General features: G+C 43.0%; 1 protein-coding gene across 7 annotated transcripts in view; it reads left to right on the top strand.

Moving 5' to 3' along the window:
- The first annotated feature begins 530 nt into the window (after positions 1-530).
- The window catches only part of LOC105496280 (RNA binding motif protein 39), a 41,531-nt gene continuing 14,791 nt past the window's right edge, over positions 531-27,270 (top strand). For 2 of the 7 annotated variants that reach the window (XM_011766545.3, XM_011766546.3), the window contains exons 1-9: positions 532-867; positions 1,813-1,876; positions 3,648-3,697; positions 11,453-11,647; positions 14,347-14,412; positions 14,509-14,562; positions 19,152-19,269; positions 19,907-20,059; positions 23,043-23,180. In XM_011766545.3, the coding sequence (XP_011764847.1) occupies positions 1,826-1,876; positions 3,648-3,697; positions 11,453-11,647; positions 14,347-14,412; positions 14,509-14,562; positions 19,152-19,269; positions 19,907-20,059; positions 23,043-23,180 (825 nt within the window). In that variant the 5' untranslated portion in view covers positions 532-867; positions 1,813-1,825. The other 5 variants (XM_011766547.3, XM_011766548.3, XM_071079437.1 and 2 more) reach the window with 4 other exon arrangements.

Raw genomic sequence — 27,270 nt, forward strand, 5'->3', positions numbered from 1 at the left:
TATCTTCCCCTCTCCCCTACCCCTAAAGGTCTCTTCTGGCCTTCTGATACTTTTCCACTTCGTCTCCACCCTTAGCGGATAATCTGAAGATCGCCGTTTTATCCTATCGCCATAACGACTAGGTTGCCTTATGGCGACCTTGACAGCCATCCGGGAGGCCGGAGGGGGCGGTCGGCTGTGCTGGGGGAATCTTCAGATGGCCGTGAAGAGGCGCCACGAGGGGGAGGCGACCGCGGAGCTCCACTCAGCGAGGAGTTCTCTGAAAGATTGACAGGTAGCCTACCAACTGTCTTTACCCTAGAGACCCACTCTGTCTCGCGAGATTTAGGTTCTTACGCGAAGTGGGAGTGAAAGGCGCCTCTCTGAATGGGGGATGGGACTGTCTATGGCGCAATCATTGCGCGAGATTGGGCTACAGTCGCTGGAGCTATACTTAGATCTCGCGATACCTCGGCCTCTCCGATTTGCTGCTTGGGGCAGCTTCTCGCGAGAGCCCGTGCTGAGGGCTCTGTGAGGCCCCGTGTGTTTGTGTGTGTGTATGTGTGCTGGTGAATGTGAGTACAGGGAAGCAGCGGCCGCCATTTCGGGGAGCTTGCCGTCACTGTCGCAGGGGTGGATCCTGAGCTGCCGAAGCCGCCGTCCTGCTCTCCCGCGTGGGCTTCTCTAATTCCATTGTTTTTTTTAGATTCGCTCGGGCCTAGCCGTCCTCGGAGCCCGATATTCGGGCTGGGCGGTTCCGCGGCCTGGGCCTAGGGGCTTAACAGTAGCAACAGAAGCGGCAGCGGCGGCGGCGGCGGCGGCAGCAGCAACAGCAGCAGAAGTCTCTTCCCGAAGACGAGCACCACAGGCGTCCGAAAGCCGGAGCAGGTACAGGGGCGTTGCGGACCCGCGTATTATCCCAGCTTTCTCGAGGTTTGGCTCCCTTTTGGGCTGAGGGACGCTCTTGGCGGTCTTTAGCGACCGGGGTGAGGGGTGGTTTTCGAGAAATCGGCCCTGTTTCAGTGACCGCGCCCTTATTTTCCGGTCGGGTAGAGTCTGGATTCTTGGGGTGGCAGGGACCTCTGAGAGGCCTCTGTAGATTGGTGACCTGTCTCCTTCGAGGCCTGGGCCGGCCGCGACCTCCCAACATGGCGCCAGTTGAACGCTGCCTTGGCTCATAACCCCTCCCAATGGAGGGAGTTTCCCTTTGCCCCTAAAATGGCAGCGCGGGTTTTTGCGCGGAAAGAGGCGCGCTCGTTCGGGTCTCCCAGTTTCTGTTTTTGGAGTTGATCGCAGGGTGTTAAATATTGGACATTGAAGTCTTCATTTTCGTGTCTTTGGTGTAAGAGGCGTTTTGGATTTACTTACATAAGCCAAACCTGGTTAAAGTGCGTGTCAGTTTAGTCATTCATTGTAGGGCTTTTGGAGGTTTTTCTTAAGTTTTCCAGTGTGTCGGCTGAGAAAATTCAGTCGATTTGAAAAGCGTTTACCAGGCCGGCCGCGGTGGCTCACGCCTGTAATCGCAGCACTTTGGGAGGTAGAGGCAGGCGGATCACTTGAGGTCAGGAGTTCGAGACCAACCTCATCAACATGGTGAAACCCCGTCTCTATTAAAAATACAAAAATTAGCCGGGTGTGGTGGCAGGCGCCTGTGATCCCAGCTATTCGGGAGGTGAGGTAGGAGGATCGCTTGAACCCGGGAGGCGGAGCTTGCAGTGAGCCGAGATCGCGCCACTGCACTTCAGCCTGGGCAACTAGAGCGAAACTCCGTATCAAAAAAAAAAAAGACAAATAAAAATGTTTACTCACCGAATCGTCTTGTTCTTTTCCTAGGCGTTTAGAGAAAATGGCAGACGATATTGATATTGAAGCAATGCTTGAGGCTCCTTACAAGAAGGTGAGAAAAAACATGTCGGTGAGGTTTATAATTTCTTAATTTAGCATTATTCACGAAACTACTGCTGAAATGTAAACTAACCTCCCCGGAGCCCTCTTGATTTATCTTATCAGAGATGCATTACGTGTAACTTACAAAAGTAAATATATGCTATTGATGTAATAATATTGTGCAGTAGTTTCACTTCAGCGTGATGAATAAATGCCCATCTATCTCTCTTTGTAGACTTGCCTAACGATATCTCACCTCTACTCCCATGAATTCACCTTTGATTCCAGTGTGAACTGTCAATCATAAGGTAGTAATTGAGTGACTTATCGCTGTACCGTGGTCCCCTAGGTAAAATGACTCAACTAAGAATTACCAGCTCCAGTTTGGTATAGCAAAAAGGTGAATGTAGTGGTTTGGGAAAAAGCAGGGGTCCAAGAATAAGAAAGCGTAACCAGTCTGTGGCAAGTTAAATCTTCTAATAGTCTTATAAGAAGAAATGGGTGAGATTTTAAAATTTATATATCTATGTAAGACTGGTGATAGTAAATCTTAAACAGTCCAGTGGCAATCTGCTACTCAGTTAATAATTACTAAAATTCTTGGATCCCTGAATAGAAATTAAAAAAAAAAAAAAAATACAAGAGGCAGTATCACAGCTTAGAGTCACTTGATAACTGTTTTACTGTTCTCCATATTGTTTTATTTTTAATTAGGCCCTGCCATATAGTATTTCACACTAAAAACAAAGGAATTATTTTGGCTAATATAGTCTTTGACTCATTTCGGTATCGCAGTAAAAGTAAACTGTCTTTTCATTGTTTCACCAGTTGGTGGTGAAAATAGCAGTATGCATGCATTATCACTGGTGTCACAAACTGTAAGCTTTGTAAGTTAGCACTTTACTCCTATAGCTGATGTAATCAAACTTTAAAATAAACATTTTGCTAAACCTTTTAAAAATAATACATTTGTTTTGGATTGTATAGCACGACCATGTGGTACCAATTTGGATGAATTCTTGATAGATTTAAATAGTGTATGTAATTTTGTAATGCTTAGACTCTTGAAGAGCTACTTTCTGTTTTAATGTTAAGATTCTTGTGTCTTAGTTTTTTAACATGGATGTAATTCCATGTAAACAGGTATGGAAGTAGGAAATGTTTAGGCTGGACTTGGTGGATTATTAATTGACTTTCTTGGGTTCTTGGGAGTCAACATTACTAAAGCAGTGTGAATCCCTGTTTGCTTCAGGGCGAGATGTGTGACAGAGGTGGCATCAAGCTCTTACAGTCCCAACCCTCCAACGGAAATGGGCGAAGATCTCAGGAATGGCATCGGTCACAGGAAATCGATAGTGGCTGGCTGCTAGCATGGCCACTTGGGGCTTAGGCAGAAATAGAGCCATGGTACTGACCAAAGGGACCATAGCACATGGAATAAAACTCAAAACAGGACTTCATGTTTTATGGAAATTATATTTAACCACTTCAACATTGTAAATCTGGATAACTTAATATCTAAACTATATAAGAAAGTAAATTTTAACATGTTAATATGGAAAGATTTTTTTATTTTTGTATCTTGATGACTTAAATGTAAGCAACAAAGTGGTTAAACACATACCCATCTAAATTTTTTTATAGCCTTCCATGTTAAACTTTAAATAAATAATTAGTTTTAAAATTGTTTTGTATTTTCTTATTCCTGTTCCCTTTACCCTTTGACAACTTGAAATGTTACCACTTCGTCCTCATGATGTTCTTCTATCAACCCTGCTTAGGATGAGAACAAGTTGAGCAGTGCCAACGGCCATGAAGAACGTAGCAAAAAGTAAGTTTTAAGAAGGGGCCTGGGGGAGGGTGGTGAACTTTTTTGTGGTTTTAGACCTTAAGTTGTGTTCCTGTGGCTGAAGTATACAAAGTTCTCTTCTGAAACTTTTTTTTCCTGCTTTTAGAGAATTGGTTCTTTGTCTTTTGGGATAAACTCTTGGAGGAACTGTGGATTTTTGCTTAGATTTCAGAATATAGTTTCAGATACCTTCCCCTCCAAGTCCATCATGACAATCTGGTGACAAGTTCTGTAGTAGAGGTTGTCTTGTTTTAAATTTGTTAACTTTGGTTTAATATTTGGTTATCTTACTGATAAAAGTATTATATCCATTGATCTTAAAAGGGAGAGTTAAATTAGGTGATAACTAGGCCATGGAAAGTATTGTTTGCCCTAAATTGCCAAAGGAGTCAAAGCTGTGAATTATTTCTGCACCTTGCTGCTCAAAGGCCCTTTTGGAAGTGATGCAACAGAATACTTAAGTACTTCTTAAGGTGGCTTTCATTATCTTAGGCCTTTCAAACTCCAGACTTAACAGGGTGGGGTTTTTGGAAATTATGAATATATCTGTATACTTTATTTGGATAAGATGAGTGACTGTAGAACTTACTATAGTACAGAAAACTGTACGAAAAGTCTTAAGTAACAGATATGACGAGATCCACTTTTTTTTTTTTCTTTTGAGACGGAGTCTTGCTCTGTAGCCCAGGCTGGAGTACAGTGGCACAATTTGGGCTCACTGCAACCTCCGCCTCTTGGGTTCAAGTGATTCTTTGAATTTTTTTTTTTTTCTTTTGAGATGGAGTCTCTCAGTGTCACCCATGCTGGAGTGCAGTGGTGTGATCTCTGCTCACTGCAGCCACTGCCCCCCCGGATTCAAGCGATTCTCCTGCCTCAGCCTCTCATTAGCTGGGACTACAGGTGCACGCCATCACGCCCGGCTAATTTTTTTTGTATTTTTAGTAGAGCTGGGGTTTCACCATGTTAGCCAGGGTGGTCTCCATCTCCTGACCTCATGATCCTCCCTCTGTAGCCTCCCAAAGTGTTGGGATTACACGCGTGAGCCACTGCGCTCGGCCTTTTTTTTTTTTTTTCCGCGATCTCAGCTCACTGCAAGCTTTGCCTCCCGGGTTCATGCCATTCTCCTACCTCAGCCTCCCGAGTAGCTGGGACTATAGGCGCCCACCACCACGCCTGGCTAATTTTTTTGTATTTTTAGTAGAGACCGAGTTTCACTATGTTAGCCAGGATGGTCTCGATCTCCTGATCTCTTGATCCGCCCACTTCGGCCTCCCAAAGTGCTGGAATTATAGACGTGAGCCTTTTTTTTTAAAAACAAAAAGACATAATCTCGCTCTATTGCCCGGGCTGGTGTGCAGATGACTCATCACAATCTCCGCCCCCACCTGGGTTTAAAAGGTTCTTCTGCCTCAGCTTCCCAAGTAGCTGGGACTATAGGCGTGTGCCACCATGCCTGGCTGAGTTTTGTATTTTTAGTAGAGACGGGGTTTCACTCTGTTGGCCAGGCTGGTCTCGAACTCTTGACCTCATGATCCGCCTGCTTCGACCTCCCAAAGTGCTGGGATTACAGGGGTGAGCCATCGAACCTGATGCAAGGGATTCTTCTGCCTCAGCCTCCCAAGTAGCTGGGAATACAGGCACGCGCCACCATGCCTGGCTAGTTTTTGTATTTTCAGTAAGAACGGGGTTTCACCATATTGCCCAGGCTGGTCTTGAACTCCTGACTTGGTTACCTGCCTGCCTCGGCTTCCCAGCGTGTTGGGGTTACAGGTGTGAGCCACCCGTGCCCGGCCAAGAGATCCACTTTATAAGGTTGGGTTTTATCAGTTTTTGAAGTTTCCTTTTAGCTCTGAGGTTAGTGATTCTAAATATGTGGTCATGTCGCAAACATTAAATTGTTTCATTAGTCTATGGTGCCATTTTAAAACATTTTATCCACCAAGCTGTGGTGGCTCATGGCTGTAATCCCAGCGTGTTGGGATGCCGAGGCAGGCAGATCACTTGAGGCCAGGAGTTTGAGACCAGCCTGGCCAACGTGGTGAGACCCTGTCTCTACTGAAAATACAAAAAGTAGCTAAATTGTGGAGGCTCGTGCCTGTAGTCCTGGCTCCCCAGGAGGCTGTGGCAGGATAATTGCTTGAACCCAAGAGGCAGAGGTTGCAATGAGCCAAGGTTGCACCACTGCACTCCAGCCTAGGCCACAGAGTGAGACTCTGTTTTTTTTTTTTTTTTTTTTGAGACAGAGTCTTGCTCTGTCTCCCAGGCTGGAGTGCAGTGGCGCAGTGTCAGCTCACTGCAAGCTCCGCCTCCCGGGTTCACGCCATTCTCCTGCCTCAGCCTCCCCAGTAACTGGGACTACGGGGGCCTGCTACCATGCCCGGCTAATTTTTTTTGTATTTTTTTAGTAGAGACGGGATTTCACCGTGTTAACCAGAATGGTCTTGATCTCCTGACCTCGTGATCCGCCCGCCTCAGCCTCCCGAGCCGCTGGGATTACAGGTGCCTGCCACCGTACCTGGCTAATTTTTGTAGTTTTAGTAGAGATGGGGTTTCACCATCCTGGCCAGGCTGGTCTTCAACTCCTGACCTCGTGATCCACCCTCCTCGGCCTGCCAAAGTGCTGGGATCACAGACATGAGCCACCATGCCCAGCCAAGTTTTGTATTTTTAGTAGAGACAGGGTTTCACCATGTTGGCTAGGCTGGTCTTGAACTCCTGACTTCAGTTGATCTACCCGCCTCGGCCTCCCAAAGTGCTGGAATTACAGTCGTGAGCCATGGATCCAGCTGAGACTCCGTCTTAAAAAAAAAAATCTGGGCTGGGCGCAATGGCTCACACATGTAATCCCAGCACTTTGGGAGGCCGAGGCGGGCGGATCACAACGTCAAGAGATCGAGACCATCCTGGCCAACATGGCAAAACCCCATCTTTACTAAAAGAGACTGCCTGTGGGATCGTACTTTGCTGTCCTCCATGTAGAAGAAGCTAGACCCAGCACTTTGGAATGCTGAGGCAAGATCACCTGAGGTCAGGAATTCGAGACCAGCCTGACCAAAATGGTGAAACCCTGTCTTACTAAAAATACAAAAATTAGCTGAGCATCGTGGTGCACACCTGTAGTCCCAGCTACTTGGGAGGCTGAGGCAGGAGAGTCACTTGAACCTGGGAGGCGGAGGTTGCAGTGAGCCGAGATCGTGCCATTGCACTCCAGCCTGGAGACAGAGCGAGACTCCGTCTCAAACATAAAAATCTGTCATACTTATGACCTTACATAAATGAAAAATGAGAGAAAAATAGCCACTTGATTTCTTTTTGGCTCTTTTCCTCCTAAAATCCCTAAATGCTTCATAGTAAATGCCTCATTCGTTCTCACTACATTGTGTTAGGTAGGTTGATAAAATTTCATAAAATAGATGAGAAAATTTTGTATAAGTTTATTCAGTGCTTGCTAAGCCAATATGTTTTTTTGTAGTTCCCCTAAAATAATGTGGTAATAGGTTAAAAATGATGTAATTTGTAGAAGATGTCCTCCTCTTTTCTGGTGTAAGCTTGGATGGGAGTCATTTATAGTTCTTCACCAAACACAAGAAATTGTGGGGATCAGATTGGGTTTAGTCTTGATGTGGTCTGAGGCAACCAACCAGAGGCATGGTTTATGTCGTCTGGTTTTAGACCTTCTGCCACAGTAATGGTTTCCTAATGTTTCTATTTTGCAATTCTCTAATCAAAAGAAAACCCAGGAAGATGTATCCATATAAATTGACATAAATTATCCGATCTAGGTGTCAGGCCTAGTGGCTGAAGATTTCACTTCAAATGCCAGAAGGATAAAAACATAGACTTTTGCGTACAGACCTTCCTTATTGTACCATTGTCTCGTGTCACCCTTTGCCACTAAGGTCACCTCTGGTTTCTACTTGTTTTTATTCTGTATATAAGTTGATTAAGGCTACAAGCTTTTATAAGGAAGCTGAGCATCAGGTTCTCCATGTGTGATATTCGGTGGCCTTTATCTAATGTGGAGTCCCACAGGACTAAGTAGAAGAATGGACAATTTCTTTAACCATGAGATTGTCTAAGGGAAGATCCTTTCAAAACACTTTGGTTATCTTAAAATACTTTCCAGTCAGACTTCTCGTCAGTTATAGTTGATAAGTAAATGGCTCCTTTGTTCAATCAGGACTCTTAATTTCTGAAGGAACTTTATGTTTCAAATTAATTTTAAAGTTACCTGGAAGAAAATTTTTGTATTTAGATATAGATATAAAACATTCTGTCTTTGCTTTAACCTTTAACTAAATTAAATTTCTTAACCAAAGGAAAGTGCCACGTTGCATTTTTCATTCTAAAACTTCATTGTCTTAAGCTACATTGAGGTATAGTTTGTTAGGTAGTAGAAAAATGGCGTGTACTGAGAAACAGTTGACTGAGTATAAATTTTTTTTTAATTGTGTAATTTTGATTGTCAACATACACTTCATTGTATCCTAGAATAGGAACAAAGTTTATTGTGACACAAACTGGTTGTCAACCTATTTTTTGAAGAGCTATAAACCTGAGTTTTTGCATACGTCAAGGTATGCATCTTAAGTGCTTGAGCTTGCTCTCATGGGAATATTATTTGTTAGAGTAACCAGTTTTGCAAACTCTAAATCAGTGTCCATTCCGTTAAGCTCTTTAGAGAATTACTCAATAAAATTTAACATTGAAGTGAACACAGTTGAAATATATTGGCTACTGTGGTGTGGATTATCTATAAATTTTGGAATAAATGACTTCTATTTTTTTTTTTTTCCAGAATACTTTGCATTTAAAATTTAGATCTTCTTACATGGAAGAGGTCAAATCCAGTTATAGCAAAACACCTTTACTGCAGAGGCCATATAACCAAAAAGTCCAAAGGCCCAGCCCAGTGGACCATTTACTTCAATGATGTTCAGTACAAAATTTCACTGCCATTAAAGACTTTGGAAAGTCCCTTTTAAGTTGTAACAGGATTTGACTATTAGTGTGGATTTCGATAACCCTTCTTTAGTTCATGTAATAAATGCCCTTTGAAACTGGAAGTATACTGGTTTCTTGCACCCATATAGCTTTCTCTGGGCTTTTATGCAAAAGATTGTATTTTCTGAATGTCTTAATATGTTGCTGTCTTTTTACCTGCCTGGGGTTGCCTTCAGATGTGGTTGAGGACTTGTTTATACAAAAAGTCCTAGAAGACCTTAAGTTAAAATTAGCTCTCCAATTTTCAAGTATTTTCTTTTGGCAGAATAAGTTTTGGGTCCTATGAGAGGTAAATAGGTTGGTTGCCTCTCTTGCTATAGCCCATCTATGAGCAGAACAAAAACTTTGTTTTTGAGGGGGATGGAGTTACTTTTTACCTTGTTCCCTAATGGATTATATTTAGGACTTCAGGTTTTAGAAATCTCACACAATTCTGTAGTTAGAATAGTGTCACAGAGATAGTGTTAGGTTTTTCAGGCAACAAAATTGGAGTGTTACCTGTTGCCCATCTGGGCGTGGCTTTGATGAGTTCTATATAAATAACGAGTGTAGCCTAATTTTCTGTCATGTGCTACCTAGCATATACATTTCTGACAGTCAGGTGGATTATCTTGAAATTTTAGACAAACTTTCTGCCTCCTTGGAAAGCTCTACATCTCCTTGTGATTGGAGTGTGGGTTTCAAGATTCCAGAAGGTGGGTGTCTTCATTTTCTATTTTCAATGCACTCTAAAGATGACCTGCTTACAGGTTCTCTGAGGCAGACCTCAGTTGCTCTTATGATACGTAACTTTGCTTTGAAAAGGAGTAAACAATTACATATCCAAATACAGAATTGTCAAAATGTTTAATCATTAAGCCACTACAAATTGACATTTTAGTGAAATAAATTGATTTTGAAATGTTTTTCAGTTTATATTGAAATATCTGAAGGCACCTCTAAAATTTGGGTGATGACACAGGTATAGATTAAAAGATTTAATTATGAATGGGTAGTATACTGTGAAGACTACAGAAGTGAACAGAAAGATATGACTGGTTGTTTTGGTTTTTAGTTTGAGATTTTAAAAAGATCTGTGAAGGTCACGTTGATCATTGGTTTTGATTGCATCCCACAGGCTTCTATAAACTGGCTTAAAAATGGCATACTCCATTTTCTGGTATATTCATTGTAACTTCAGGAAGTATTGAAATGGTCATATTCAAGTCTAGGAATGTCAAAATGTATTTTAATGCATTAGTTCTTTTTCTTTTTGTTTTTGGAGACAGTTTTGCTCTGTTGCCCAGGCTGGAGTACAGTGGTGTGATACCGGTTTGCTCCAACCTCTGCCTCCCAGGTTCAAGCAATTCTCCTGCCTCAGCCTACGCAGTAGCTGGGACTACAGGCCTATGCCACCACGACCCGCTACTTTGTGCATTTTTTTAGTAGAGATGGGGTTTCACCATGTTGACCAGGCTGGTCTTGAACTCCTGACCTCAGGTGATCTCTACCTCAACCTCCCAAAGTGCTGAGATTACAGGTGTGAGCCACTGCACTTGGGTTTTTTTTGTTTTTTTGTTTTTTCAAATGGAGTTTTGCTCTTTTTTGCCCAGGCTGGAGTGCAATGGCGTGGTCTCAGCTCACTGCAACTTCCATCTCCTGGGTTCAAGCGATTCTCCTGCCTCAGCCTCCCAAGTAGCTGCGATTACCAGCATGTACCACCAGGCCCGGCTAATTTTTATATTTTTGGTTGAGAGGGGATTTCACCATGTTGGCTGGGCTGGTCTCAAACTCCTGACCTCAAGTGATCTGTCTGCCTTGGCCTCCCAAAGGGTTGGGATTACAAGCGTGAGCCACTGCACCGGCCTGCATTAATTCTTACTGTCCTTTGTCATTACGGTTTTGCCTATGAAAACCAAAATGTTGCTGTCTATGTGTCCCTTTGAACGTATTAAATATTTCCATATGTAAATGGGGGCAAAATGGACTTAATGGTAAATTACTATATTTGATGAAAATTTTTATAAATGAACCAGTAGTAGTACTTAAATGTGAACATATTGTATTGTAAGTTTGTTTTATTAATGTATTTTGCGGATTACAGTAATGCTTTTGTTGGCCTTTTATATGACAAACTATATTTAAAGGTTCACATTTTGATTTGTATTGCCAACAAGCACTTTTCCTTGTTAAAGCTGTAGCTAACTCAGATCATTGCAGTTCCTAGTCGTAGAGGATGGTGTCTTTCAAGTAATGTCTTGTCTGCTGATTTTCAGTAATGTTAATATAAGGCAAAAGGGATATTGTTTACCATACGTGGCAATTTTTTTTTTTTTGGACAGAGTCTTACTCTGTCGCCCAGGCTGGAGTGCAGTGGCAGAATCTTGGCTCATTGCAACCTCCGCCTCCCGGGTTCGAGCAGTTCTCCTGCCTTAGCCTCCCAAGTAGCTGGGACTCAGGCGCACGGTACCATGCCCGGCTAATTTTTATATTTTTGTTAGGGACAGAGTTTCACCACATTGGCCAGGCTGGTCTTCAGCTCCTGACCTTGTGATCCACCTGCCTTGGCCTACCAGGGTGCTGGGATTACAGATTTTTTTTTTTTTTTTAAGTGTAATTATGTAGCATTGTATCATAGTAAAACTAGCCAAAAAAATTTATGAAAGGATAAAAATACGATTCTGACCATAAAAGGTAGTATATTATGGTGGATTCTTAAGCAAGCATGATAATGGCGAATTTGTTACTTCTCAGGAGGAAAAAAAGCAAGAGCAGAAGTCGTAGTCATGAACGAAAGAGAAGCAAAAGTAAGGAACGGAAGCGAAGTAGAGATAGAGAAAGGAAAAAGAGTAAAAGCCGTGAAAGAAAGCGAAGTAGAAGCAAAGAGAGGCGACGGAGCCGCTCAAGAAGTCGAGATCGAAGATTTAGAGGCCGCTACAGAAGTCCTTAGTATGTAACTATAGTTACGATTTTGGTTTGAGGGTTATTCTCTGGGTATTCATATAGCAATTAACTTCAGTGATTTGAATTGTGAAATTTTTTTAAATGATTGGTTAAAAAGTATTGAATTAAGGATATTGGCATTGAATGCTAGTAAAGTGAAAAATACAGTGCATAGACAAGTAAAAATTTGCTTTTACTAGTCATACCAATTATTTTCTGTTAAACTATCAAAGTTTCTAAATTGTATGCCAATCAGCGCAAACTGGATAAAAGCACTAGAGTGCTTGAAAAGGATGACATTGTAGTGCCCAAATACTTGAGAAAGCTTAACAGTGTCTGGGCTGTTACAGTATTTGCTAAATACATATTTACTTAAAATTATAGAGTTCTGATGAATACAAAGTTACACATGTATAGTTAACAGTAAGTAAAAAATCTTGTCACTGTGGCTGTTTTTAGCTGAAATGTCAGGCCAGTTGTGAATTTGTTGTGTATGCTCCTTGATAAAGATTCTTTTTTGGGCTCATCTGTATTTAAGGTTTGTTAATAGTAAAAGGTATTCTAAATTAAAAGTGTTTTGAAGATTAGGTCACTAGAAATTTGGATGTGGATATTTAAAGTTGGAAATAAATTTATTACGGTTATTAAATATATTAATCACCTACAATTCTAAGGATTGAATAGCAATCTTTAATGCTTTGTGAGGTTAATTCATCTTAATAAACACACTGCTGTAAACTCTGGGATATATTAAAAATAACCCTTCTAACTTTAAGATTTGAATGGTTAAGGATGGAATTCAAAGACAAACAGACTTGAATCACTTGGGCAAGGTACTTAACCCCCTAAGCTAAGCATTTGTTTTCTTTTTTTTTTTTTTTTTTTGAGACGGAGTCTTGCTCTGTAGCCCTGGCTGGAGTGCAGTGGCCAGATCTCAGCTCACTGCAAGCTCCGCCTCCCGGGTTTACGCCATTCTCCTGCCTCAGCCTCCGGAGTAGCTGGGACTACAGGCGCCCGCCACCTCGCCCGGCTAGTTTTTTGTATTTTTAGTAGAGACAGGGTTTCACGGTGTTAGCCAGGATGGTCTCGATCTCCTGACCTCGTGATCCACCCGTCTCGGCCTCCCAAAGTGCTGGGATTACAGGCTTGAGCCACCGCGCCCGGCCTAAGCATTTGTTTTCTAACGTTTTAAGGAGATAACAAGTTTCAGATAAGCTATTAATGAGTAGTGAATGAGAAGAAAATGAAAGTGCTCAGAGGACTTAATGGATTCATGAAATGTTTTGGCATTACATGAATTCTGATTCTGGCTCTTTTATCTTTAAAATAAAAAGAATTAAACTGCATGATGCTGGATTCCTCTAAGCTGCTTATTTCATTAACTTTTTAATAGCCGAAAATGGGACCACAATGCTATTTTAATTCTGAATGCTATGCAGCATTAGGAAATTCTCTGCTTTTGTCCCGTTTATCAAGATTCTGAGCATTCTTAAAATGGGATTATGTTAAATCTTTTTACCTGGATGAACTAAATGAGGGAAAAGGAATTAGCTTAATTCCTTTTGAGTGATGAATACTTTCTGTTTGCTGGGATCCTGGCCTAACTTTAATAGAAAATTACTTAGTTCTTACGTTGGGTTTGAGGCTGTAACTGAGAATATTTTATAATTAAAGGGGAAAGAAAATAGCTTATAACTAATTACTTGAGAACTTTAATACATCCAGTAAATGATTCTCAGTCATCACCATTAGTCTGAATTGCAGAGGACCAATTTAATATAAAGTGTTTTATTTGGAAATACTTGCATGTTGTAGGTAGGCATAGTGTTCATGAAAACTAATTCAAATGTGTGGATCACAGGCCACTACATATTTATTTATTTCGCTGTTCTTCTGGAATAAGATAGCAGGATGAGCACTAAGGGACAACTGGCTAGTCCCTTTAAGTTAGCCTGGTCTTTAAAGAGTCACAAAAACTGTTATTACAGAATAATTACCTTTGTGATCTTTTTGAAAACACTCTGTTAGTCATGACAAGTCCTCAAAATTTTTCAATAGAATTCGTAAATTACCTTCAGATCTTCATGATGGAATATTTTGCAACAAGCAACTGAAGTATAGTGTGTTAAATGGTGTCATGCTGTCTAAGAGTTACTGGTGAATGGGATAATACCTAAGTTGCATGACTAAAGAATTCACTTTAGTTTTTAAAAGCCTTTCAAAAAGACTTGTATGAAAATTGTGTATATACATGTACACACATACATTCCCAGGAGAGGATACACACCAAATTGTTAACCATAGTTACTGCTGGTGTGAGGAAAGTTCAGAGGGATTTATTTTTTATATGTGTGTGTTTTTTTTGTTTTTTTTAAATTCTCAAGACTGTATGTATATATATATATATATATAGAGCTTACAAAGATATCTATAGTCTGAAAATGGGTGTGTTCATTTTCAGAATCTAAAAATTTTGAGGCTGTAACCTTTGGTCTTGGCACCTCTCAGTGGTCCAGGATGGATAAATACAAGGGCAGCTTGCCTGGGATAAAGTTAAGAGACATCTAAGTATTTTTGTTTCCTCTTCATAACTGAGGTGGAAAAGCAGCAGCCTAAACAATGTTAGTCTTGCTGGAGAGCGCATGAATGCGATCTTAGCAAGACCCTAAACCTGTAACTAGTGTAATTTTGTGTTTCCTTTTTAGCTCCGGACCAAAATTTAACAGTGCCATCCGAGGAAAGATTGGGTTGCCTCATAGCATCAAATTAAGGTTTTTAAACATACTTCTGAATTGTTTAAATTGTTTTTCAAGGAACTAATGTGCTGTACTTGTTTGGATAACTTCTGAAACTTTTTAACTTTGCAGTAGACGACGTTCCCGAAGCAAAAGTCCATTCAGAAAAGACAAGAGCCCTGTGAGGTAGTTTTCTTCTTTAAAGCCTTTAGCTCTTAAAAAGCTTTTGCAGCTTATGGTACTGTTAACTTTGATGATATTTAGTAATTTGGACCATATTAAATCTTGATTTTGCTTCCTTTTACAGTTCTAGTACTTTAAAGTCAAGTGAATTTCTACTGAGTTTTCAGTAGTTTTCACTTTAATTTCATATAATTTAAAAAAAGCAAAAGTTATTTATTTATTTATTTATTTATTTATTTTGAGACAAGAGTCTCAGTCACCCAGACTGGAGTGCAGTAGTGCAATCTTGGTTTACGGCAACCTCTGCCTCCTGGGTTCAAGTGATTCTCCTGCCTCAGCCTACCAAGTGTACCTGGGATTATACAGGCATGTGCCACCATGCCCCGCAAATTTTTGTGTTTTTAGTAGAGACAGGGTTTCACCATGTTGGTCAGGCTAGTGTTGAACGCCTGACCTCATGATCTGCCTGCCTCAGCCTCCCAAAGTGCTGGGATTACAAGTAGGAGCCACCACGTCCAGCCTAAAGTTATTTTAATGTGATCTTATTTTCCTATTTTAATTAAAATAAGCTTTTTTTGCATTTCTTTTTTTTTTTTTTTTTTTTTTTTGAGACGGAGTCTCGCTCTGTCGCCCAGGCTGGAGTGCAGTGGCCGGATCTCAGCTCACTGCAAGCTCCGCCTCCCGGGTTCACGCCATTCTCCTGCCTCAGCCTCCCGAGTAGCTGGGACTACAGGCGCCCACAGCCGCGCCCGGCTAATTTTTTGTATTTTTAGTAGAGACGAGGTTTCACCGTGGTCTCGATCTCCTGACCTTGTGATCCGCCCGCCTCGGCCTCCCAAAGTGCTGGGATTACAGGCGTGAGCCACCGCGCCCGTGCATTTCTTATTTTTAATGGACATATGATTGTGTATATTTATGGGATACAGTTACGTTTTGATACATGTATGCAGTGTAATGATCAAATCTGGGTAATTAGCATATTCGTGTCATACATTTCCTTGTGTTGGCAACGTAGCAGTTACAGAAAACTTTACACTTATTTATCTTTGGTATTAATAAATAATAAGTTATTTGAAATACCTCATGTGGAGAAGTAGTTGTAACACTAAGTTTTACTGTTTGGCTGTCCTGAGGAAAACTGTTTCATCTCAAAAGTCTTAGTGATTTGAATTGTTATTCCTAGGTTCTTAAATGTTTACATGGATTATTTTACTCTTTAAAAATAAAAATTGTAGGCTGAGCGTGGTGGCTCACGCCTGTAATCCCAGCCCTTTGGGAGGCTGAGGTGGGTGGATCACACGGGGTCAGGAGATCGAGACCAGTCTGGCCAACATGGTGAAATCCTGTCTCTACTAAAAATACAAAATTTAGCTGGGCATGGTGGTGCACACCTGTAGTCCCAGCTACTTGGGATGCTGAAGCGAGAGAATCACTTGAACCTGGGAGGCGAAGGTGCAGTGAAACTGAGATCGCGCCACTGCACTCTAGCCTGGTGACAGAGCGAGACTTGTATTTGTTCAGTCTACCATTTTGGTTCAAGGAATATTTTGTCAGGTGGTAGCATTGTGGTTATTTGTTTGTTCTTTTTTGAGATGCCCGGCCAAAAAGCTTTTGCTTTTCTTTTTTTGAGGCGGGATTTCACTTTGTCACCCAGGCTAGAGTGCAGTGACGAAATCATGGCTCACTGCAGTTTCTAACGGCCGGTCATAAGCTTTCCCACCCAACTTAGCCCTCCGAGTAGCTGGGACTATACAGGTGCAGCCACCATGCCCTGCTAATTTTCCTGTTTTTTTTTTTTTTTTTTTTTTTTTTTGAAGAGACAAGGTTTTACCATGTTGTTCAGTTTGGTCTGAAATCCAGGGCCAAGCAATCTGCACACTACTCCCGGCCTTAAAAGCTTTGTGCCTGGCGTGGTGGCTCACACCTGTAGCAATAAGGTCAGGATATCGAAACCAGCCTGACGAACATGGTGAAACCCCATCTCTACTAAAAGTACAAAAATTAGCCAGACGTGGTGGTGCGTGCCTGTAATCCCAGTTACTCGGGAGGAGAGGCAGGATAATTGCTTGAATCCAGGAGCTGGAGGTTGCAATGAGCCAAGATCACTACACTCCAGCCTGGGTGACAGAGTGAGACTGCGTCTCAAAAATCTTTTGTGACAAATCTTACAGGTGAAGTGACCACCCCTCATCCTCCATACATCCTGAGAGTGTCCAAAAAATGGAAAAGAGCATGTTGAGGCTTACATCTTAAAGGATTGACTTAAAATATTAATTGATATTTTGCAACAGAGATGATGTTAATAGACACTGTATCTGAATTTGTAAAGTGGAATTCTTACAATCATTGAGGGTTTCACTTCGTTTGCCATTTGTGATTGTCAAACTTAATTTCACTTTACAGTTACATGGTTTTGTTGTAAATAATCATCCATTACACTGATTTTGGATCAGTCTGGCATTTGTGATTGGTCTGGTGATATGTTTTATGACTGTGGTTAAACTGTCAGGCTTCTGTTTGACCCTTGCTTTAGAAAAATTACCCCTTTTGGGCCAGGCGTGGTGGCTGCAGCCTGCAATCCCAGTACTTTGGGAGGCTGAGGTGGGCGGTCATCAAGGTCAGGAGATCGGGACCATCCTAGCTAACACATTGAAATCCTATCTCTACTAAAAATACAGAAGATTAGCCAGGCTTGGTGGCACATGCCTGTAGTGCCAGCTACTTGGGAGTCTGAGGCAGGAGAATTGCTCGAACCCTGGAGGTAGCGGTTGCAGTTAGCCGAGATTGCGCCACTGCATTCAGCCTGGGCGACAGTGAGACTCCATTTCAAAAAGTAAAAAAGAAAAGAAAAATTTTACCCTTTGTGAGATTGTAAGGCCAGTAGACTTCTGTACTAATTCCACGTAAGATGTGATTACAAGAAACAGTAAACCTTATTCTTTAGAAGGATTTGAGTTACATTGAGTAGCTTTATGGACGTTTTTGGTCAATAGATCTTACTGCAAATGGGCTTGGGCTGACTGGGTGCGGTGCCTCACGCCTATAATCCCAGTACTTTGGGAGGCTGAGGCGGGCAGATCACCTGAGGTCAGAAGTTTGAAACCAGCCTGGCCAACATGGTGTCTTCATCTGGAAAAAATAAAAGAAAGGAAAATGTTCTTGGGTATATGACAAACTAGTTTCATAGCCTATTCTGTTTTTTTTTTTTTTTTTTTGAGACGGAGTCTTGCACTGTCGCCCAGGCTGGGGTGCAGTGGTTGGATCTCAGCTCACTGCAAGCTCTGCCTCCCGGGTTTACGCCATTCTCCTGCCTCAGCCTCCCGAGTAGCTGGGACTCCAGGCGCCCGCCACCTCACCCGGCTAGTTTTTTGTATTTTTTTAGTAGAGACGGGGTTTCACCGTGTTCGCCAGGATGATCTCGATCTCCTGACCTCGTGATCCGCCCATCTCGGCCTCCCAAAGTGCTGGGATTACAGGCTTGAGCCGCTGCGCCCGGCCAGCTTATTCTGTTTGCTGAACATGTTTGAGAATTATTTTAGGCCAGGCGTGGTGGCTCACACCTGTTATCCCACCACTTTGGGAGGCCAAGGCAGGTGGATAATCTGAGGTCAGGAGTTCGAGATCAGCCTAGCTAATGTGGTGAAACCCTGTCTCTATGGGGGTGTTTAGGACAAAAGGATTGCTTGAGCTCAGTAGTTCAAGATCAACCTGTGCAACATAGCAAGACCTGATTTCTTTTTTTTTTTTTTTTTTTCTTTCTTTTTTTTTTTTGAGACGGAGTCTTGCTCTGTAGCCCGGGCTGGAGTGCAGTGGCCAGATCTCAGCTCACTGCAAGCTCTGCCTCCCGGGTTTACGCCATTCTCCTGCCTCAGCCTCCGGAGTAGCTGGGACTACAGGCGCCCACCACCTCGCCCGGCTAGTTTTTTGTATTTTTAGTAGAGACAGGGTTTCACGGTGTTAGCCAGGATGGTCTCGATCTCCTGACCTCGTGATCCACCCGTCTCGGCCTCCCAAAGTGCTGGGATTACAGGCTTGAGCCACCGCGCCCGGCCAAGACCTGATTTCTAAAGATGAAAATATTGGTGTGGGCCGGGCACGGTGGCTCACGCCTGTAATCCCAGCACTTTGGGAGGCCGAGGCGGGCGGATCACAAGGTCAGGAGATCGAGACCACGGTGAAACCCCGTCTCTACTAAAAATACAAAAAATTAGCCGGGCGAGGTGGCGGGCGCCTGTGGTCCCAGCTACCCGGGAGGCTGAGGCAGGAGAATGGCATGAACCCGGGAGGCGGAGCTTGCAGTGAGCCGAGATCGCGCCACTGCACTCCAGCCTGGGCGACAGAGCGAGACTCCGTCTCGAAAAAAAAAAAAAAAAGAAAAAAAAAAAAAGAAAATATTGGTGTGGAGTTGGGAAAGGAGTTGAGGGTACAGTGTATACTGCTCAGGTGACAGGTACACTCAGAATTTACCACTAAAGAACTCATCTATGTAACCAAAAACCACCTGAAAAACTGTTGAACTATATGAAGAAATAAAAAAGACAAATTATTTTAAAATCTTACGAAGTTAATTTTATATTTTTTACTTCTATTAGGGAACCTATTGATAATTTAACTCCTGAGGAAAGAGATGCAAGGACAGTCTTCTGTATGCAGCTGGCGGCAAGAATTCGACCAAGGGATTTGGAAGAGTTTTTCTCTACAGTAGGAAAGGTAATCTTAACCTGTTTAGGGAGGTCAAGTAGGTAGAAATTGCAAGAGAAAACATCTAAACATCAAATATTTCATTTGATTTAGTACCAGTATTTGTTTGTGGTAATGTTTCCACAAACAAATTTTGCATCTTATAGTATTGGAGTTGATAAATGTTACTACAAATTGGTTCAAAGATATAGATAGGATATAGGAATTGTCCAACAGATTTACTTTTTCAATTAAATTTTTTTTTTTTTTTTTTTTTGAGACGGAGTCTTGCTTAGTCGCCCAGGCTGGAGTGCAGTGGCACCATCTTGGCTCACTGCAAGCTCCGCCTCCTGGGTTCACACCATTCTCCTGCCTCAGCCTCCGAGTAGCTGGGACTACAGGCACGCACCACCACGCCCAGCTAATTTTTTGTATTTTTAGTAGAGACGGGGTTTCACTATGTTAGCCAGGATGGTCTTAATCTCCTGACCTCGTGATCTGCCCGCCTCGGCCTCCCAAAGTGCTGGGATTACAGGCGTGAGCCACCGCGCCTGGCCTCAATTAAATTTTTAAAAATGCCTTCATCCTTCAACATTAATGTCTCCTTGAAATATATCTACATGGCTTACAGTGGATGGTTGCACAAACAACTGTGTTTTCTTCGTAGGTTCGAGATGTGAGAATGATATCTGACAGAAATTCAAGACGTTCCAAAGGAATTGCTTATGTGGAGTTCGTTGATGTTAGCTCAGTGCCTCTAGCAATAGGATTAACTGGCCAACGAGTTTTAGGAGTGCCAATCATAGTACAGGCATCACAGGTAATTTTTTTCTTGGTTAAAAGTTTGATTATTGATGGTGTTTAAAGCCTCTTGTTGCATGGCATACTGCTGTTGTGTTCTGTGACTGCTACTCATTACGTTGAGTCAGATGTTCTCAGGACCTTTTTTTTAACTTTGCCTTCATTAACATTGATATAGTTTTCTCAAGACTGTCATCCTATCTTTTCTCCTTGTGCTTGAAATTTGATGATTTTGCCTTTTGTTTTGTTTTGTTTTTGAGATGGGAGTCTCTATCACCAGGCTGGAGTGCAATGGCATGATCTCGGCTCACTGCAGCCTCCACCTCTTAGGTTCAAGTGATTCTCCTGCCTCAGCCTCCTGAGTAGCTGGGATTACAGGAGCCTGCCACCACACTCAGCTACTTTTTATATTTTTGGTAGAGATGGGGTTTCATCATGTCGGCCAGGCTAGTCTTGAACTCCTGACCTCAGGTGATCCTCCTACCTCAGCCTTCCAAAGTGCTGAGATTACAGTCGTGAGCCACCACACCCGGCCTTGTTTTTGAGATAAGGTCTCACTCTGTTGCCAGGGCTGGAGTGCAGTGAGATAATCACAGCTCACTGTAGCCTTGACCTGCTGTGCTCAAGCAGTCCTTTCTCCCCAGTTTCCTGAGTAGCTAGGACTACAGGTGCATGCCACCGCTCCCAGCTAATTTTTAAATTTTTTGAAGAAACAGGGTCTTGCCATGTTGCTCAGGCTGGTTTCAAACTTTTGGGCTCAAGTGATCCTCTGGCCTGGGCCTCCTGAAGTGTTTGGATCATTTGAACCACACTGCACTTTGACAGCATTTCATATTTTACTTTTTTGGCCGGGCACGATGGCTCACGCCTGTAATCCCAGCACTTTGGGAGGTTGAGGTCAGCGGATCACCTGAGGTCAGGAGTTCGAGACCAGCCTGGCCAACATGGTGAAACCTTGTCTCTACTAAAATAAAAAAATTAGCTGGGCATGGTGGCAGGCGCCTATAATCCCAGCTTCTTGGAAGGCTGAGGCAGGAGAATTGCTTGAACCTAGGAGGCAGAGGTTGCAGTGAGCCGAGATCACGCCGTTGCACCGCAGCCTGGGCGACAAGAACAAGACTCTGTCTCAAAAAAAAGAAAAAAGAAAAAAAAAATTACTCAAATTATTTCCTATGTTGGAAGACAAACTTAGTAGCTGGGTGTGGATTGGCCGGACCCAGCGCTGAGAAGTAGCATATTAAATGAAGTTTTTAATACGCTCTATAACAGGTTGTTACCTGTTGTAGAGCAGTACTACCCAATGTACTCTAGTTTGTTACAAGAGAAGCCTGTGTGGCCGGGCGCGGTGGCTCAAGCCTGTAATCCCAGCACTTTGGGAGGCCGAGACGGGCGGATCACGAGGTCAGGAGATCGAGACCATCCTGGCTAACACAATGAAACCCCGTCTCCACTAAAAATACCAAAAAATTAGCCGGGCGTGGTGGCGGCGCCTGTAGTCCCAGCTACTCGGGAGGCTGAGGCAGGAGAATGGCGAGAACCCGGGAGGTGGAGCTTGCAGTGAGCCGAGATCGCGCCACTGCACTCCAGCCTGGGCGACGGAGCGAGACTCCGCCTCAAAAAAAAAAAAAAAAAAAAAAAGAGAAGCCTGTGTTAGAATGCAAATGGACAACTTTTTTTTTTTTTTTTTTTGAGATCTTGGTTATGGAGGGATGACAGCTGACTCAAAATCTTGGCTTGGTGATACAGTTTACGTTATGGCATATGCCCCTTATTTTATCACAAACAACTGTACGCTTGGTTATACCAGTCTCAAGAGTATTTTAACGAATATTGATTGTGTCTAACAATTCCAGGAAGCATTCTTCTCTGTATTTGGTATGTGTGATATCAGAATGCATCTTAAGATTGTTGTCAGAATGTAGGTTCATGATTCATTTTAGGTGTTAAATGAATCATGAACTGGCATATGCCCTGAAAACATTCTAAAATAAGCAGGGTGTGATGGGGTGTACTGTAGTCCCTGGCAGTCTCTAGTGGCTGAGAAGGAAGGATGATCACTTAAGTTTAGGAGTTCAAGACCAGCCTGGGAAACATAGTGTGAGACTCTTGTCTCAAAAAAAAAAAAAAACTCTAAATAAAATGATTTTCATTGTGGTTTTATACACACACATTTGGCGTTTCAACCATTTTTTTAACCATTTTTAAAGTGTACAGTTCAGTGCTATTAATTACATTTATAATGATGGAGTAATCATCCCCACTAATCATTTCCAGAAGTATTCTTTGTCTCATACAGAAACTGTACTCTGGGGGGAGGGATTGCATTGGGAGTTATACCTGATGTAAATGACGAGTTGATGGGTGCTGACGAGTTGATGGGTGCAGCACGCCAACATGGCACAAGAATACATATGTAACAAACCTGCACGTTAGGCACATGTACCCTAGAACTTAAAGTATAATAATAATTAAAAAAAAAGAAACTGTACTCTGAGATGGACTCTCGCTCAGTTGCCCAGGCTGGAGTGCAGTGGCGCAGTCTCGGCTCACTGCAAGCTCTGCCTCCTGGGTTCATGCCATTCTCCTGCCTCAGCCTACCAAGTAGCTGGGACTATAGGCGCCCGCTACCATGCCTGGCTAATTTTTTGTATGTTTAGTGGCGGGGTTTCACCATGTTAGCCAGGATGGTCTCAATCTCCTAACTTTGTGATCTGCCCACCTCGACCTCCCAAAGTGCTGGGATTACAGGCATGAGCCACTGCGCCCAGCCAGAAACTGTACTCTTGAAGGTGTAACCCCCTAATTTCCTGCAGGCCCTTGGTAAAATGTAATCTACTTCCTCTCTATGAATTTTGCGTATCCTAGATGCCTCCTATTAAGTTGATCCTTGTGTAGGGTGGTATTTTTATCACTCTAAACTTTGACATTAGTTATGCAAATGGAAGGCGTGTGTCTTTAAACTGCTGTGTATTAGCTCTGTGACATGCATTTTTGTCTTCTAGGCAGAGAAAAACAGAGCTGCAGCAATGGCAAACAATTTACAAAAGGGAAGTGCCGGACCTATGAGGCTTTATGTGGGCTCATTACACTTCAACATAACTGAAGATATGCTTCGTGGGATCTTTGAGCCTTTTGGAAGGGTAAGTCCACAGTCTTCAATGAATCTTCAGTAGGTTGTTGATCTGAGTATAACTACATAATTTCTGTATGTCCTTCTTGTGGCTGGCATTGTGGTCTTGAGCTCAGTTCAGAGCAGCTTGGATTTTGTTCTGGAGGACTTGTCTGTGCTATATACCTAAACCAAGAGTGTCTAACTAGTTTTGTGTTAAGGAGATACAGTTTCCAAGACTGTCCTGTCACTGTGAGCAATGAACCTTTTCCACTCAGTAATTTTAGCAAAAGGCATAAATTTAAAAGGAGCTAGATAGAACAAATAAAATTTAACTTTTAAAAATGGATTCACCGGCCAGGTGCAGTGGTTTACACCTGTAATCCCATCTATTTGGGAGGCCGAGGCAGGTGGATTGCTTGAGGTCAGGAGTTTGAGACCAGCTTGGCCAGTGTGGTGAAACCTTGTCTATACTAAAAATACAAAAAGAAAGAAAAGAAAAAGAATAATCATAGATATTTGAGAAATCTACGTACCATATAAAAATGAACATCAGGGCCTGGCGCGGTGGCTCACGTCTGTAATCCCAGCACTTTGGGAGACCGAGGCGGGTGGATCAAGAGGTCAGGAGATCGAGACCATCCTGGCGAACACAGTGAAACCCCATCTCTACTAAAAAAAATACAAAAAAATTAGCCAGGCGTGGTGGTGGGCGCCTGTAGTACCAGCTGCTCGGGAGGCTGAGGCAGGAGAATGGCGTGAGCCTGGGAGGCAGAGGTTGCAGTGAGCCGAGATCGCGCCACTGCACTCCAGCCTGGGTGACAGAGCGAGACTCCATCTCAAAAAAAAAAAAAAAAACATCAGGGAAAAGTTGATACTTAAATTAGTTACTTTAGAGTATGATTTGTCAAACTGTTGCTTAAATTTTGAGATGGGAGTTTCACTCCTTTCCCCTAGACTGGAGTGCAATGGCGCAATCTCGGCTCAATGCAACCTCTGCCTCCCGGGTTCAATTGATTCTCCTGCCTCAGCCTCCTGAGTAGCTGGGATTACAGGCTCTGACCACCACACCCAGCTAATTTTTGGTATTTTTAGTAGAGACTGGGTTTTTTCATGTTGGTCAGGTTGGTCTCGAACTGCTGACCTTAGGTGATCTACCCGCCTCGGTCTCCTGAAGTGTTGTGATTACAGGCGTGAGCCGCTGCGCCCAGACCCATTTTAGGTTGTCAGTGCCATATGGACTTGTTGCAAGTACTCAACTCTCCTCCAAACAGCTGTAAGCTGTTAAGAAAATGAGTATGGGCCGGGCGCGGTGGCTCAAGCCTGTAATCCCAGCACTTTGGGAGGCCGAGACGGGCGGATCACGAGGTCAGGAGATCGAGTCGAGACCATCCTGGCTAACACGGTGAAACCCCGTCTCTACTAAAATACAAAAAAAAAAAATTAGCCGGGCGAGGTGGCGGGCGCCTGTACTCCCAGCTACTCGGGAGGCTGAGGCAGGAGAATGGCATGAACCCGGGGGGTGGGGCTTGCAGTGAGCTGAGATCCGGCCACTGCACTCCAGCCTGGGCAACTGAGCCAGACTCCGTCTCAAAAAAAAAAAAAAAAGAAAAAAGAAAAGAAAATAAGTATAGGCAGGGCACAGTGACTCATGCCTGTGATCCCAGCACTTTGGGGGGCTGAGTTGGGTGGATCACTTGAGGTCAGGAATTCGAGACCAGCCTGGGCAACATGGTGAAACCTGGTCTCTGCTAAAAATGCAAAAATTAGCCGGGCTTGGTGGCATATGCCTGTAGTTCCATGTTACTGCTCTGGAGGCTCAGACAGGAGAAACATTTATAAAACAAGTCAAGCTGGAGTTGGTCCATAGGGTATATGTAGTTTGCTTACCTTTGCCCTAGAACAATTAGTCTGTTTTAAGTGCCCAACTCCATTAAACATTAAACATTATGTAGAAACTTTAATAAGAAGCCCTTTTTAAAGGTTTAATTTTTTGGAGTCTGAGTCTTCCGCTGTCGCCCAGGCTGAAGTGCAGTAGCACACTCTTGGTTCACTGCAGCCTCTGCCTCCCAGGTTCTAGTGATTCTTCTACAGCTTCCCTAGCAGCTGGGATTATAGGTGCATGCCGCCACACCTGGGTTTTTTTTTTTTTTTTTTTTTTGAGACGGAGTATCACTTTTGTTTCCCAGGCTGGAGTGCAATGGCGTGACCTCAGCTCTCCGCAACTCCCGTCTCCCGGGTTCAAGCGATTCTCCTGCCTCAGCCTCCCAAGTAGCTGGGATTACAGACATTCGCCTCCACGCCCTGCTCATTTTGTATTTTTAATAGAGACAGGGTTTCTCCATGTTGGTCAGGCTGGTCTCGAACTCCTGGCCTCTGGTGATGTGCCCTCCTCAGCCTCCTGAAATGGTGGGATTACATGCGTGAGCCACCGAGCCCGACCTTATTTTTTGTGTTTTAGTAGAGACGGGGTTTCACTGTGGTGCCCAGGCTGGTCTCGAACTCCTGAGCTCAGGCAGTCTGCCTATATCAGCCTCCCAAAGTGCTGGGATTACAGGTGTGAGCCACCAAGCCCAGTCTAAATGTTTATATTGTTTATTTTTTGCTGACTAATGCTCCTAGTAGAATATCTTATCCGTATCATAGCTCCACTTCATATACGACTACCCCTTTTCTAGAGGCAACCCTTATCTGTTTTTTTTTTTTAAACATCCTTCCATAGACATTCTGTGGCTTAGCAAATACTAGCAAATAAACTTTGCTGCTTTTTTTTTTTATAATTTTGGTAAAATATACTTAACATTAAAAGGTCCTTCCTTATTTGAGACAGAGTCTCCGTCTGTGACTCTGACTGGAGTGCAACAGCATAATGCAAGCTCACTGTGTAGCGTCCACCTCCTCAACATGCGATCCTCCTGTCTCCCAAAGTGCTGGGATTATAGACCTGAGCCAACCCACCTGGCTGGATGCTCTGTTTTAATTTTTCACTCCTTTTTTTTTTAATGGACAGCTTAATCGGGAGATTGTGTTGCAATTCACTGATTGAAAGTAAACTTAATGGTTTTTAGTTAGTACCGTTCACAGAATTGTGCAGTTAACGCCCAATTCATTGTATATCGCCAAATTCATTGGAATAACTTTTAGTTACTCCATTTTTACAATTCTGCCTGATATAATTGGAAATTACTACTTGGTGTTATTAGCATAGTGGGAAGGAAACATCGATTTTGTTTCTGCCTTCTAATGGTAATTTACGATGGATTTCTGGTTTTCATGGTTTAGTATTGATGTAAAAGATAATCTTAGTTTAAAATCATGCCGGGCGCGGTGGCTCAAGCCTGTAATCCCAGCACTTTGGGAGGCCGAGATGGGCGGATCACGAGGTCAGGAGATCGAGACCATCCTGGCTAACACGGTGAAACCCCGTCTCTACTAAAAATACAAAAAACTAGCCGGGTGAGGTGGCGGGCGCCTATAGTCCCAGCTACTCGGGAGGCTGAGGCAGGAGAATGGCATAAACCCAGGAGGCAGAGCTTGCATTGAGCTGAGATCCGGCCACTGCACTCCAGCCTGGGCCACAAAGCAAGACTCTGTCTCAAAAAAATAAATAAATAAAATAAAATAAAATCATGGTTTTTTTTCCTACTCCCTCTGCTCCCCAATGCATAATTTCTTGCTTGGGAAGTTTCTAGAGTTTGTTTTTTTTGAGACCAAGTCTCACTCTGTTGCCCAATCTGGAGTACAGTGGCATGCTCTGGGCTTGTTGCAGCCTCTGCCTCTTGGGTTCAAGCGATTCTCCTGCTTCAGCATTCTGAGTAGCTGGGCGTACAGGCATGCGCCACTAAGCCCAGACAATTTTTGTATTTTTGTTGGAGACCTGATTTCGCCATGTTGGTGGAGACATGTTTCACCTGGTCCCAAACTCCTGACCTCAGGTGATTCGCCTCCTTCAGCCTCCCAAAATGCTGGGATTACAGGTGCCAGCCACCACGCCCAGCCTAATTTTTTTCATTTTATAAATATAAAATTATAGTTTCTAGACTTCAAAAAGACTTCTTGGTGATGAGGTTTTGTGATGAGGATGAGGAGACTGGTAGATTTTTAAAACCATGTCTCAGGGA

The sequence above is a fragment of the Macaca nemestrina genome, chromosome 15, assembly GCF_043159975.1.
Source record: "Macaca nemestrina isolate mMacNem1 chromosome 15, mMacNem.hap1, whole genome shotgun sequence".
Lineage (NCBI taxonomy): Eukaryota > Metazoa > Chordata > Mammalia > Primates > Cercopithecidae > Macaca > Macaca nemestrina.